Source organism: Parasteatoda tepidariorum, chromosome 4 (genome assembly GCF_982258835.1).
Source record: "Parasteatoda tepidariorum strain Cologne lab strain chromosome 4, Ptep-v5.0, whole genome shotgun sequence".
Classification (NCBI taxonomy): Eukaryota; Metazoa; Arthropoda; class Arachnida; order Araneae; family Theridiidae; genus Parasteatoda; species Parasteatoda tepidariorum.
This window is the reverse complement of record NC_141758.1, coordinates 92,814,294-92,825,683: the sequence shown is the minus strand read 5'-3', so window position 1 is coordinate 92,825,683 and position 11,390 is coordinate 92,814,294. Positions and strand designations below refer to the sequence as shown.

General features: G+C 27.1%; 1 protein-coding gene across 1 annotated transcript in view; it reads left to right on the top strand.

Annotated features, from left to right (window-relative positions):
* The window catches only part of LOC107445539 (lysozyme C), an 18,051-nt gene extending 8,286 nt beyond the window's left edge, over positions 1 to 9,765 (top strand). The window contains exons 4-6 of the mRNA XM_071181716.2: positions 3,365 to 3,434; positions 5,126 to 5,201; positions 9,210 to 9,765. Coding sequence (XP_071037817.2) covers positions 3,365 to 3,434; positions 5,126 to 5,201; positions 9,210 to 9,519 — 456 coding nt within the window. The 3' untranslated portion in view covers positions 9,520 to 9,765. The remainder of the gene's footprint in view (positions 1 to 3,364; positions 3,435 to 5,125; positions 5,202 to 9,209) is intronic.
* Positions 9,766 to 11,390: the final 1,625 nt, after the last annotated feature.

The window sequence follows — 11,390 nt, the reverse complement described above, 5'->3', positions numbered from 1 at the left end:
GTCCGGTGAAAAGTTCTCCACAAAATATATATGGAGAGATCTAAAATCATATTTAAAAATTTTTTATGTTAATGTAAGAGGGAATCATTTTATAGTTAAAAAAATTAATTATTTCTAATTGAATATTCTAAATTTCTTAATAAATAACAAAAAAAACGTGAATAAAATTCAGAAATGTAGCTGTCCGGAGAAAAGTTCTCCACAAAATATATATATATATATGTATGGAGAGATCTAAAATCATATTTAAAAATTTTTTATGTTAATGTAAGAGGGAATCATTTTATAGTTAAAAAAAAATAATTACTTCTAATTGAATATTCTAAACTTGTTGAAACATAACAAAAAAAAAAACGTGAATAAAATTCAGAAATGTAGCTGTCCGGTGAAAAGTTCTCCACAAAATATATATGGAGAGATCTAAAATCATATTTAAAAATTTTTTATGTTAATGTAAGAGGGAATCATTTTATAGTTAAAAAAATTAATTATTTCTAATTGAATATTCTAAATTTCTTAATAAATAACAAAAAAAACGTGAATAAAATTCAGAAATGTAGCTGTCCGGAGAAAAGTTCTCCACAAAATATATATATATATATGTATGGAGAGATCTAAAATCATATTTAAAAATTTTTTATGTTAATGTAAGAGGGAATCATTTTATAATTAAAAAAATTAATTACTTCTAATTGAATATTCTAAATTTGTTAAAACATAACAACAAAAAAAACATGAATAAAATTCAGAAATGTAGCTGTCTGGAGAAAAGTTCTCCACAAAATATATATATATATATGGAGAGATCTAAAATCATATTTAAAAATTTTTTATGTTAATGTAAGAGGGAATCATTTTATAGTTAAAAAAATTAATTACTTCTAATTGAATATTCTAAACTTGTTGAAACATAACAAAAAAAAACGTGAATAAAATTCAGAAATGTAGCTGTCCGGAGAAAAGTTCTCCACAAAATATATATGGAGAGATCTAAAATCATATTTAAAAATTTTTTATGTTAATGTAAGAGGGAATCATTTTATAGTTAAAAAAATTAATTATTTCTAATTGAATATTCTAAATTTCTTAATAAATAACAAAAAAAACGTGAATAAAATTCAGAAATGTAGCTGTCCGGAGAAAAGTTCTCCACAAAATATATATATATATATGTATGGAGAGATCTAAAATCATATTTAAAAATTTTTTATGTTAATGTAAGAGGGAATCATTTTATAGTTAAAAAAAAATAATTACTTCTAATTGAATATTCTAAACTTGTTGAAACATAACAAAAAAAAAAACGTGAATAAAATTCAGAAATGTAGCTGTCCGGTGAAAAGTTCTCCACAAAATATATATGGAGAGATCTAAAATCATATTTAAAAATTTTTTATGTTAATGTAAGAGGGAATCATTTTATAGTTAAAAAAATTAATTATTTCTAATTGAATATTCTAAATTTCTTAATAAATAACAAAAAAAACGTGAATAAAATTCAGAAATGTAGCTGTCCGGAGAAAAGTTCTCCACAAAATATATATATATATATGTATGGAGAGATCTAAAATCATATTTAAAAATTTTTTATGTTAATGTAAGAGGGAATCATTTTATAGTTAAAAAAAAATAATTACTTCTAATTGAATATTCTAAACTTGTTGAAACATAACAAAAAAAAAAACGTGAATAAAATTCAGAAATGTAGCTGTCCGGTGAAAAGTTCTCCACAAAATATATATGGAGAGATCTAAAATCATATTTAAAAATTTTTTATGTTAATGTAAGAGGGAATCATTTTATAGTTAAAAAAATTAATTATTTCTAATTGAATATTCTAAATTTCTTAATAAATAACAAAAAAAACGTGAATAAAATTCAGAAATGTAGCTGTCCGGAGAAAAGTTCTCCACAAAATATATATATATATATGTATGGAGAGATCTAAAATCATATTTAAAAATTTTTTATGTTAATGTAAGAGGGAATCATTTTATAGTTAAAAAAAAATAATTACTTCTAATTGAATATTCTAAACTTGTTGAAACATAACAAAAAAAAACGTGAATAAAATTCAGAAATGTAGCTGTCCGGAGAAAAGTTCTCCACAAAATATATATGGAGAGATCTAAAATCATATTTAAAAATTTTTTATGTTAATGTAAGAGGGAATCATTTTATAGTTAAAAAAATTAATTATTTCTAATTGAATATTCTAAATTTCTTAATAAATAACAAAAAAAACGTGAATAAAATTCAGAAATGTAGCTGTCCGGAGAAAAGTTCTCCACAAAATATATATATATATATGTATGGAGAGATCTAAAATCATATTTAAAAATTTTTTATGTTAATGTAAGAGGGAATCATTTTATAGTTAAAAAAAAATAATTACTTCTAATTGAATATTCTAAACTTGTTGAAACATAACAAAAAAAAAAACGTGAATAAAATTCAGAAATGGACATGCTGTAGTTCGATAAACAAGAACCTTAGTTAGTTAGAATTCCAACTATGTAGGGCGATAGTAGATCGGCTAATTTGAACACATCTTTCATGTTCTTTAATTTGAAGCTTAAGGGGACGTTTAATTTGTTCAATGTACGCAAAATTACAGTATACAAAATTTTATAAATACCCCAGATATTATTTATATTCCAAATTTAATTAATTTATAATTTTTTTATTTATCTCTTTTTTAGTGTGAAGAATGTATTTATTTTATAGATGATCTATGTCCGTAATATTCTGATATTCTAAAAACTACATTATTAAATATATTTGAAAATCATACTACTTTCATGAAATTTTTTCAATATCTTTATATATACATGTATTCACATTTTTTTAAAATGTTTTTAATTAAAAAATATAATAGTTAATAAAATATCTGTTAGATTAGATTATCGGAATCATATTTTTACTAAAATATAAAAACCAAAGAAGACAGTTTAATTTTTTTTTAAAATTCATATTAAAAAATTTATCAATAATTGATTTTGTAAATAAAGGAAATTTTAATGATGAATAACTTCTTCTCTTAGATCTAAAGAACTCCAAATAAGAGTATCCCTGAATTTTCTAACCAATAATAATAAAATGCTAAATATAATATTTTTTCTCTAATTTTAACTTAAATTAACACAAAACACTGAAAAAGTGTGAAATATATGTTTAATTAAAATTCGGCGTCAAAAAGTTAAAGTTCTAGGGCCCTTAGGCCTGCTTTTGGGGAACACCAATCTCGGGAATTTTACTTTGCTAAAGAAGATGAGGATTTTCTTTCTAATGTTGTTATTCATCACCATTTCATTATTAATTATACATCCAAAAACTGAAACATTAATGATGTGTGTTTACTTAGATCAATGATGACATGTGGTGCAAGAGTCCTCTACGTCCCAGTCAAAATAGATGTGGAATCCCATGTGAAAGTAAGTATATATGTAAAAATTGTAACATATAAAAGATTATAACATATGAAAGATTATAACATTTAAATTGTAACTCTAACTGAAAAATTCAACAATCCAAAATGGTGAAACTTCTCGGGAGCGGGGCGACCACTTTCCGTTCTACAGCAAAATGGTCTTTCTTAGAGGTTACCTCCATTGACTTCAAAATCGTTATCGAAGTTACAAACGATTTTAACGCTTTTCGCAAACGATTTTAATCTTATAGTCAATGTTATTTTCTTGGTGCGGAAATGTCACTTCTGTTGGATGACGTCATGAAAAGACGGATCGATGAATAAAATTATGATAAAAATGATCCCAACTGATATAATTATGTGTAAAAACAATTTTACCAATTATGAATGATGATAAAGCTATTTTAAATAAATAAACAATTATGTTTTTTTTGTTGAATTTTGCTTTTAATTTTATATCATAAAAACAGCTTAAAAGATAAAAGAAGTTCGTTTGTTTGAGATGCTTCTTTTTTTCTAAAATAATTTGTTTCTCCCAATTTAACTTTCAACTTTAAAAGTAAATCATTGATAGTTTTGTCTTTAGAGCGCTCTAACTGAAACATGAGTTTTAATCTACTTATTTGTTTTGTTAAATTTTTTTGTTTTGATATTTTTTCGTGTTTCCTTATTTGACCTTTTCTGCATTTGGTGCAGATATTTTCCCGGTCGTTGGGAGAGGTTTTAATGGTCTAAAAGTTTTCTACAAAACAAAGTCTATGGAAAAAATTCCGTACCTCCCAAAAGTGGTCGTAAATAGAGGTGTCCGCTACATAGAGGTTGTCTTTCCTGCGTTTTTCACTAATGCTCCTCTAAAAAGTATAACACAAAAAAATTAAGGAATTGTTGTTGCTGCCATTGTTTTGTGTTTAACTTTATATCAAGTGCTTAAAAATCATTATTTTCAGTTTCTGAATGTTAAGTGTGAAAAAAAACACTCGAAACATCCTATACATATTTTATTCTAATGATCGGATTTTCACGTACTAATTAAGACTCATTAGTAGTTCGCAAGCCTCACCTTAAATACTAGTCAGAGCAGACGATGTTTTAAATCAGACACAAAAACATTTGACTCCCAAAATATAAGGAAGGGTTGGCCACAATCTGGGAAATGTGGTGCTAAAAGTTTGGGTAGGAGAATGGTCGAAAGTGTGGACTGCTTAATGTTACTTTCATTTTTTTAGTGTTTTGCTATGTCTGTAGAACGAATGAATCGAAAACTTTTTGCGCACAATTATAAAATTCGCTGAAAAAGAAAAGTCATGAATAATAAAATTTAATAATTATGAATAATTTTTTTTATAATAATCGAAAAAATTTGAGGTGTAAGGTATGAAAATTTTTTAATTTTGAAAGTTAAAAAAAAATTCCTATTAAATTTTTTTTCTCTGAAAAAATTTATGAAGTTTAAAAAAATATAGACGCAAAATTATTACACAATATTTTTATTTTCTTACAACTTCTTTTCTTCTACTGATTGAAAAGTACTACACTTAAAAAGTAAGTTTTCAAGTTGTAATGAAAACAGTTTTCTTGAAAATAATAAAGAAAAGCGAAACACGTAAACTAAAACAAAAAAAAACAAACATTAATAACAATTGTAGAATATATTATGAATTTTAAAATATTTTCATAAAATGTTTTATTTTTTAGGACTAAAAGATGATGATATCACTGATGACGTGTCCTGTGTTTTAAAAATACTTAAGGAAAAAGGCTTTCATGAATGGTATGTGGCAGCTTAAAACTATTTTTTTAAATTGTAAATAGTTTAAGTTGATCTTGATTTGTAGCAGAATATTCACCAAGTCTGGGCAACTTCAAGGCAATGGCTCATGGGAAGCCAAAAAAGAAACATTACACAAAAGGGACCAACTCGAAAGATATAACTAGTAGTCTCCCCTGGACAAACATCTGCATGTTTTTTTTTTTTTTTTTAAATTTGGTAATTTAAAATTTACTTGGCACCTTGGAGATTGAAGTTGAGATGACAGATCGAGGTACAGAAATATTCCCAATAGTTTTATTCAATTTATTTACAGAACAGTAATTTTGAAGTAATATAATCCTAAGATCCAAAATGGGCTTAGAGAATGGCAATACTTAGATCCTATTTTTAAAAAATTAACTTTCCTCTTGTTGCATAACACACTGCCGTCATTATACCATTGGTTTCTAAATTGTTGGAGCTTTAACAGGATTTTTAGATGGTACTTTACTTTTTTTATTTTTTATTCTATAACATAAAAGAAGATGAGATATTTAAAATAATGAGATTAATATGAGATGCTTAAAATGATGGGGTTAATATGAAATACTCAAAATATGGGATTAATATGATGCACTGAAAATAATAGAGTTAATATGAAATATTCAAAATAATGGGATTAATATGACACGCGTAAAATAATAGGGTTTATGAGAGATACTCAAAGTAATGGGATTAATATGAGACGCGTAAAATAATGGGGTTCATATGAGATACTCAAAATAATGGGACTAATATGAGGCGCTAAAAATAATGGAGTTAATAAAAATTAATCGAAATATTGGAACTAATATGCATATATGGCAACGTTACTTTTAAAAAGTAACGAGTAAAAGTACAAGTATTTTTAAAAAAAGTAACGAGTAAAAAGTAAAAAGTTCTTATTTTAAAAAGTAACGAGTAAAAAGTACAAGTAAAAGTACAAGTACTAAACAAAAAAAGTAACGATTTAAAAGTACATTTCTAGGAAATCGAAAATTCAAAGTTACCTGAAATTTCATTGAATAATATTCTTCTGTTCTTTAATGTTTTTGCAAAATTGTTGTTATTTATTTAATTATTTTTAATTTTGAAAGTTATGGATATTAATTTATTTTTAAATTCGCAAGAATATTATAATATAATTTTATAATGTAATCGTATAATATAATTTTAAAATTAAATATAATTTTAATATCAAACTTTTTATGGATTTGCACGAAAAAGAAATTTTATCTATTGACTTTAATTTTTAGTTTATTATTTTCATTTAATTAAATTACCATTGATTTAAAATTGTTTTACTCTTTAGAAACGCGTTTTAAAAACACAAACATAAACAAAGCAAACAGATAGCTTTGTGATCTTTGAGCTAGTAAAAAATAATTGAATGTGTAGTATAAGTTGAAACAGAAGGTATTTAAACACGAAGTTAGCTGTGAATGCATGTATATTGCATTCACAGCTTTTTTTTTTTTTTTTTTTTTTTTTTTTAGGAAAGCTTACCGAGGTTTAGAAAAAAGTAACGATTTCATTCGATATTTCCGTTACAAATACTTTTACTTTTTCCCTAAAAAAGTAACGAAAGTACAAGTAAAAGTACTAAATTTAAAAAGTAACGAAGTACAAGTAAAAGTACGTACTTTTTACTTGTACCGGCGGTACAAGTAACGAAAGTAAAAGTACTGCCATGTATGCTAATATGGGACATTTAAAATAATGGGGTTGATATAAGATACCCAAAACATTGGGACTAATACGAGACGCTTAAAATAATGGAGTTAATATAAGATACTCAAAATAATGATGCTAATTTCAGACACTTAAAATAAAGTAGTAAATATGATCTACTCAAAATAATGGAAAGAAATAAGAGGCGAAAGATATAATGGGGTTAATATGAGATGCGCTATAATAGGGCAATAAGAGAAAAAAAATCTGTCAAATTTTATAGTAATTTACAATATATATTTGAGCCGCTATGGTTCAAGGGATAGAGCGTTCGCCTTCTAATGAGGTGAACCGGGTTCGAATACCAGCGATGGCTAGTCGATAGGAATTCCGCATCCGGCTTGCACCGACCACAGTGCTGACATGAAATATTCTCAATGGTAGATGGATCATGGGTTAGAGTCCCCTTGCCATCTGGCTAACCATGAAAGGTTTTTATGCTTTTCCTTTCCTTGTTACGCAAATGCTGGTTAATTCCATCAAAAAGTTCCCCACGAAGGCAAATTTCTCCTATTACTTGATCCATGAGTTCCCTTGTCTTCTGGATTAGGTTCGAAATTACAAGACTACGGAGTTGAACATTAGTAGTCGTAAATCTAAAAATTGGGTCGGCTGTTCAACGACGGTTATAATATAAATATTTATATTCCTTAGCTGCTTTTTACAGATAACGTATCCGAGAGATAGTGAAATTGCAACTAAATTAGTTTAATTTTTACTTAATGCAATCGAATTTTTGTTGCAAATTTAAAACTAAATGAAATTAAATAAATGTGTGTGTAGCATACAAAATGTTTAATAATCACCGGCCTCAATATATATTTAAAAATTTTTTGCAAAAATGAGGTTAAAATTATTTACACTATAGGATTGATAAATTAATGTGTAATCGAGAAAAAAGCAAAAACATTATCAAATTTGACGAATCACGATAAAATAAGGAGGAATTAAAATATCAAAACTCGTTATATTTCCTGAGGTAATTCGAAGAAGGAAAAAAGACAATGATTAGAAATTCCATAAAATTTCCTCTTGCAGTCTAACTGCTTTTTGGTGCTTTTAATCCTGTCTTCCTCAATACTGATTTGTCAGTTTTTAATGATTTTGCATTTCTCTTAAATATTAATTCGCGAACTGTAATGTGAGTAGTTTTAACTTCATTTTTGCCAAGAACCCTTAAAATATGTAATTAGAGAAGTGATTACAGAATACGCTGTACACATAACAGTTTGCATACCCAAATGGCCAAATTATTGGACGCATTATAAGATTCTATTTACAATCTTAATTATCAGGTAATACTATACAGCTTTATAGTTTTTACTTGCCTGAAACCGGTTTGCATTTGCTTACATTCGTGTATCAATTGGTTAATATTGTAATGCAATACGTTAAAAATAAATACAAATAGGAAGTATATAAAAAATCTACTGAATAAGAACCATGTATGTATAAGAAACATGTATGTTTAAATATAAAAGTATTGCATACAAACTCGTGCAAAACATGTAATTATTAAAAACTATAGTACGTCTAACAATTTGGTCTAATTATTATGTAATTATACTTATAATATACTCATACTTGTAATATATTTATAATACCTGATATAATAAATATTCTATATTTATATAATATATCGTCTAATTTAACCAACTGATACACGAACGTAAACAAGTGCAAACCGGGTTTAGTCACGTAAATACAATAATATAGTACAGTACAGAACCCGTTATCCGGAAATCAGAAAACCGGAAAACCAAAAAACCGGAACGAAAACCGATAAATTTTCCCGCCATTTTTAAAATTTTTTTTTTTTTTTCCTCTTAAGATTTTAGGATTTTTCTTTCTTTTTTGAAAGATGTTTACCTTACCATCATTTTGGAAATAATTATTAGTGTATTACTTCATCATTTTTCTTCTTTTTAAGATTATTTCCAAGTATTTTTCTTTTAGTTGGGTTTAACAATAAAAAAGCGGCTTTTTGCAGCGATTCAGAAAACCGGAAAAATCAGTTATCCGGAATATCGATGGTCCCGATCATTCCGGATAATCGGTTCCCTACTGATAATTTAGATTTTACATAGAATCTTATAGTGCGTCTAATAATTTCGCCAGGTACTGTATACTATCATCCTATATTTAATAATATGTTGTAATAATAATAAATTAAGTGTATAATGAGGTTAAAATAATTATGTACTGAATATTTTTGCCACTTTTGAAAATAATATATATATTTTTAAATCCTATTTTTAGGATGTCATATGGACTTCGATGTAACAGCAATACAGGTGAATACATCAAAAACTGTGATATGACTTCAAGGACAGTGAACATAGGCATGAAACTAAGAGATGAACCTCAACCTCATGTCAGGTTTAACGTTAACTTGGTAACGGAACAGCCACACCTACTCAAAGTTCGATTAGGCTTGACTTCAGACCCTAAAGGATTCAAAGTCAACGTGAACGCCAAAGAAGCCAAACTGAATTTTTTCACGAAATTCCTAAAAGCTCATTATAAAATTAAACCCTTTTTTAGCTTGCAACAATATGTCACCAAGTAAGCTGACGAAAAAGTGCAACTCACCTCATCCATCTATCAGTGGACAATCCTATTTATGTGCCAAAGTGGTTATGAATAAAAGAACTGAAAGCTACCTTTAAGAAAAGAAATCAAAATACACACCAAATATTTTTTTTTTACGAGAAAGCTCAGCTTTTGTTCAAATGGGTATAAATCAGTTTGGTAGCAGGTTTACCAGTTGATATTAATGTAATTTAAAAAAATAAACGTTGAAATTTGTTGAATATTCTTGGTTTATTTCATTTTTAAATAAATAAAATAATGATAAGTTATAACTAAGCGTAGAGTATCTACCACTACAAAAATATACTACCAATTCACTAGTATAAAAAACATGTTAACTCGATTCTGTGTCAGAACATATCGATATATTACGATGTATAGTGATATTTTTTCAATTTAAAAAAAATTAGTTTGTATATATTTTTGTCACTTAAATGAAATTTATCAACTTTGAAGATGATCGTGCATTCGATAATTATCCTTACTGATAATTACGTTTAGAAATAAATATCATTAGCGATAATTATTTTATTTGAGGTATATCGTTGTCGACAATGATTGTGTTATTATCGTATGTGATCATAGTCGATAATATCTGCAATATTTATACTTCTTATGGTCGATAAATCTCGATGTATTACCGTCAGCGATAATCAGATATGGTATTAACGATATATTGTAACATTTATGCGGAATTGCAATGTTTAAAAAATATCGGAATTATAAGACACATTGACCAGAGTTATATTATACTGCAAAGCACTGAGATTCTCTAATTAATTCTTTGTGGCAGAAAACTATAAAATTTCTTTGTCACAATTCGTTGAAGACAAAAATTATGGTTGGACTCGCAAATATTCTCTAAAACTTGTTGGAGAGTAACTGAATATTTCAGATAATTATTTGATCCAAAAAGTGCATTAAGAATTAGATAAAAACTTTGTAAGACATTTAATCGACAAAGTGTGTTACGATCGTTGTTTGTCTGATCGCATTTTCTGGGGTGCAAAAGTGTCATGCCAGACCTGCCAACCTTAGATAATAAAAAAGCAGGAGACCCTTTCTGTATCACGACATAGCGCAATATTGAAAATTAAACCTGATTCACACTTCCTACAAGAAGTTTATTTCAAAATATATTATTTACATTACATAAAATAGACCACAATAAGATTCTGAAACTGACTAATAAAGATATGTGTTCTTACTATAAAATATAAGGTTCTATAGAATTATATTAAAACACACCTTTTCATTTTTAAAATTTAGGAAGAGGTTCAAAATTAACAAAATATGTCAATGAGGAATACAATACTTTATAAATGTATTTTTTTTTAAACTGCTACTATTTTAAAACTGCAGATGTTGCTGATTTAGCATTATTTAAAAAAAAACTGCCATCTATAGAAAGTGAAAAAACATTCTGCCTAATGGTGTCCAAGATGTCTCCAATTTTGCAATTTCATCGATTATGGCTGCTGTTTTGGTTCACACTCACTGAAATTTTTAGTGATGTTGCTATAGGGGAAAATTTTTCTAAATAAATGCCCAGCATGATCTGAAGCACAAGTTGGGAAGGAAATTGCACAAATTGTTGTTTTTTTTTCCTCTATAGTGCACTAAATAGAAAAAAGCTGGAGAGAACACCCTGAAGGCCTGAGGGGAAAGATTTGAGGCAAAAGCAGGAGACTCCTGCTAAAAGCAGGAGAGTTGGCAGGTCTGCATGACTATGGATTTCTCTACCCGTAAAATAGACCAAAAGGCATTAGAATTGTGCCTGGTCACAGTCTGGAAAATAAAATTGCCGGTGCTCAAGAAAGTTAGTATCTGCTTTGGAAGAGGGAACAC